At 32.4% G+C, this 3,658-nt stretch overlaps 1 protein-coding gene across 2 annotated transcripts in view; it reads right to left on the reverse strand.

The window, feature by feature from the left end:
* Positions 1-82: 82 nt before the first annotated feature.
* The window catches only part of LOC106678755 (uncharacterized), a 70,461-nt gene continuing 66,885 nt past the window's right edge, over positions 83-3,658 (reverse strand). For both annotated transcript variants that reach the window (XM_067045442.1, XM_024362720.2), the window contains exons 9-12: positions 3,308-3,444; positions 3,026-3,213; positions 2,401-2,570; positions 83-2,308 (exon numbers count right to left, since the gene is read on the reverse strand). In XM_067045442.1, coding sequence (XP_066901543.1) covers positions 144-2,308; positions 2,401-2,570; positions 3,026-3,213; positions 3,308-3,444 — 2,660 coding nt within the window. In that variant the 3' untranslated portion in view covers positions 83-143. The remainder of the gene's footprint in view (positions 2,309-2,400; positions 2,571-3,025; positions 3,214-3,307; positions 3,445-3,658) is intronic.

Consider the following 3,658-nt stretch of genomic DNA (forward strand, 5'->3'; position numbering starts at 1 on the left):
CTACTTATAAGATATTTAAACAAATATAATAGGCAAATATATATTCCTTGTGACAGTTACATCCTCAACTCAAATAATATATATATATTTATTTATCACTTTCAATGGTAATGTAAATATGTTTATTTTAGAAAAAAAATGATCTAAAAGAGCATAAAATCTTTAGCACTTTTTGTGAAAACTATGATAAATGATCCATTCCATGAAAATGATTTACGATCCAGAGAATATTTTCCTAGCAATATTAAAGGAGCTCTAATACCTTGATAGATATTATCATTTGCTGGGCCTCCCCCCCTCTGAGGAGTGATAAATGGTACGAAATCAGGGTTTCGTTCTTCATGAAAATTGACACGAGATCTGTAAGACATACCAGGGATAATCATGTTATAAATAGACACATTTTCATCGGTCTCTAATTCTAAATGAAACTTTCCTTTCATCCAATTGACCAATGGGGATGGGCCATGTCCAACATATTGAGGGAATGAAAAGGTACCTTGTAATGTCGACTGAAATACTGAGCAAGACCAAATTACCTCATGGCCAAAAACATCAGAGAGATCAAGCTGATCTTCACTGTCACCAGGGGTCCAGAAAATAGGTAAGTCGATGGTTGTCGGCAATTCTCCTGACCATATGGTTTTTGATGGCTGAAATAACCCACTATTTTTGACTTGAACCCATCCTTTACGTACTTTTCCTCCTAACCGATGACCCATAAACTTGTCCTCGAAATCGTTATAATTGTATTGAAAGGAACTATCAATGGCAGTATTTCGTTTCTTCCCAACAGCAGTAACCATAGCATGATTGGCAATAATATCATTATCGGTAGTATTATATTTATATTTTAAAGTTAATTCGGCATCACCGTTCCAATGGAAAACTTTCTCATCTGTGCACCACCAGGGTGTCAAATAGCAATAAAAGGATGGTGTTTGGAAATAGCCACTAAACATTATTGAACAAGATTCGCCAAAAGGAGTTTTTCCTTTTATTGTCCTGCTTAGAAGCATATCGTTCTCTTCAGTTGCAAATGTGCTTCTTTTTACTGATGGGAACATCACTTTACATGTATATGTCTTTGAGGGTTCTATTATGTCGATGGAACCTCCATATTTATATACAAAATCGAAATTAAAAGTAGCTTTAACTGTCTTTTTTGTACCTTTTCCAAGAATTGGAAAGTAGGCCATTGTAAATTGACCATTTATTGAACTGTCATCAGTAGGTGTTCCGGAAAAGGTCACTTCAAAACTGGTGTCATATGCACTTGGACTGACAATGTGATCGAGGTAAATATCCAATGGAGGACTAATAGGAACATCAATGGTATCATTAGTATCGAAGTTTCCTGATATAAGACCCGATACAACCGTAACACTAGCAAATTCCTTATCTACTTTTACATTTTCAGTTTTTTGCTTGATTGTAAATGTTTTTTGTCCTCCAGTTTTTAGTTTATTTACATCAGTGCTGTTGGGATTGTTTGTAATAGATTTAAACACCATTTTCATGTCTCCAGACCAATAAAAGAATTGGCCTTCTAAACACCACCAAGGGAAAACTGAGCAGTAAAATGGACGTTGATAAAACATACCCACTAGCATGATTGTACATTGTTCTGTTGCTCCTGGAACTTCAGATAAGAAATTTGACTTAGGTATATCGTTTTGTCTGGCAATAGTATTTGACAATTTTGTGTAAGATTGGAAGAGAACCCTGCACTGATACTCTTCTTTTCCATCAAGCTCAACTGTTTTCCCCCACTTAAATGAAATATCAGCTTCAAACTGTAATTTTAGGCTATAATTTGGTCCATCTAAATTTTTCAAAGGAACAGTTGCACTTCCGGAAATAATGTTACCATCGACAGTAGCTCTAAAATTAGCGTCAGTGCTTGCACCATAAGCATTTGGATCAATCACTCTATCTAAAGGAAGCAAAATTGGAGGTTTTTGATTGTAAACTTCATACAAAATACTACCGTTTGAAATGGCAGTAATGTTAGCTACATTCATTGTCAGGCTGTAAGACCGTTTAAGAATGATAACCGATGTATTTTTTGTTGATAAAACATTATTATTTAAGCTTTTTCCTCGTTTTACAATTTCATATGTATCTTCTTCTTTTCCTAATAAATTGTCACTTTGCATGGGCTCATTCTCTAACCAAGGTTTCAAATTTATTTGAGAATTGATGGAACATTCTAATGATGTATTTGAACGCAGGAAACCTCCATTCATTTCCAAATTATTACAAATTAGTTCTGTTATAGTTGTTTTCCGTATTTCCGCTAATTGTTCTGAAAAAACAAAAAATAAATTGCATAATTTAAAATTATTCAATAATACATAAATTAATTACATTTGAAAGAAAACTGAAATGAATAAATACCCTCTGAAAATCTTTGAAGAGGTTGATCTGTTTCATACCAATATCTGTCTCCATTTTTGAGCCGTTTAAACTGATCAGTCATTAAACACAAGCCAACTTCACCAAATATGCTTCCTTCTATGGGGATTTCAGAAATTATACCAACAAATAAATCGATATCATCTAAATCACTGAAAAAAAAATATTGCTCAATCATGAATATTCATTAGTATAATAGACATTTAATGTATTAAGATTTTATATATTCTTCTTTTTTCTATCAGAAGCAGACTGTATTCCCAAGATTTTCAGTTGATTATAAGTAATATAGAAATCATTTTTTTCAGCGGTCAATAGACCAGTCATGGAACACAATGGAAGAGGACATAAAAAAACCAGGGGGAAAAAAAAGAAAAGTGGTAGATCTTGTAAAAAAAAATAAGTATATATGTGTTATTTTATCATTTTGTTACTTCAGTGTCAATAAAGTATCTATATCCTCACTCTACAACATCACTTCCATCTTTTCACTATGGTTAATAATAGTTTAAATAGTCAAAGTAATCAATCTAGTAGAGATTGAAAACAATGCTCCACTTTTCAGAATCTTTTACTTATCAAATTTATTCCTGACACTATTTCTTACCTATAAATTTCTTTCAAATTATTTGTATTATTTGTTCCCATTAGCTGATAAAGCTCATCAAAGCTGGCAGGTTGGTGTAAACCACAGAACTCTCTCCACTTGAGGTATCCGGGTAATCCATACTCCCGCCCTCTTTCAATATCATGGGCATGTGAGTAGAAATCACACCTTAGTTGCATTCTGGCTTTCTAGAAATTAAAAAAATATTAATAATTATTCAATTTTCTTCCTTTTTTTCCCCTTTAAATGTACAGTACTGCTTTATTTTAGAACAATACTAACGGATAATTTAGCAAAAACAGATTTGAATGTCGCTGCTGCAAAAACATTGCTGATTGTAGGATCCATTGCTTCATCATATTTCTTATTGTACCCACTTGGGTAAGGCTTCAAATCAAACTCTTCGACTTGGTGCTCTCCTAAAATAGAAATGTTATTTAGGAAAACTTTGGATTTATAAGATATATTTTTTGATTTGCATAGACAATTAACCAATCTTTATAAATGTGAAGTTTAGCTGAATTGCAGAATACACAAGAACTGAGAAATAAAACAGAAAAAATATGCAATGATTGAAAATAACGTTATTAACATTTTTAATATAAATTGTGTACAGAAAATATAAATAAATAT

Source organism: Halyomorpha halys, unplaced genomic scaffold, assembly GCF_000696795.3.
Source record: "Halyomorpha halys isolate HHAL.00 unplaced genomic scaffold, Hhal_1.1 Scaffold158.1, whole genome shotgun sequence".
In the NCBI taxonomy this organism is placed as follows: domain Eukaryota; kingdom Metazoa; phylum Arthropoda; class Insecta; order Hemiptera; family Pentatomidae; genus Halyomorpha; species Halyomorpha halys.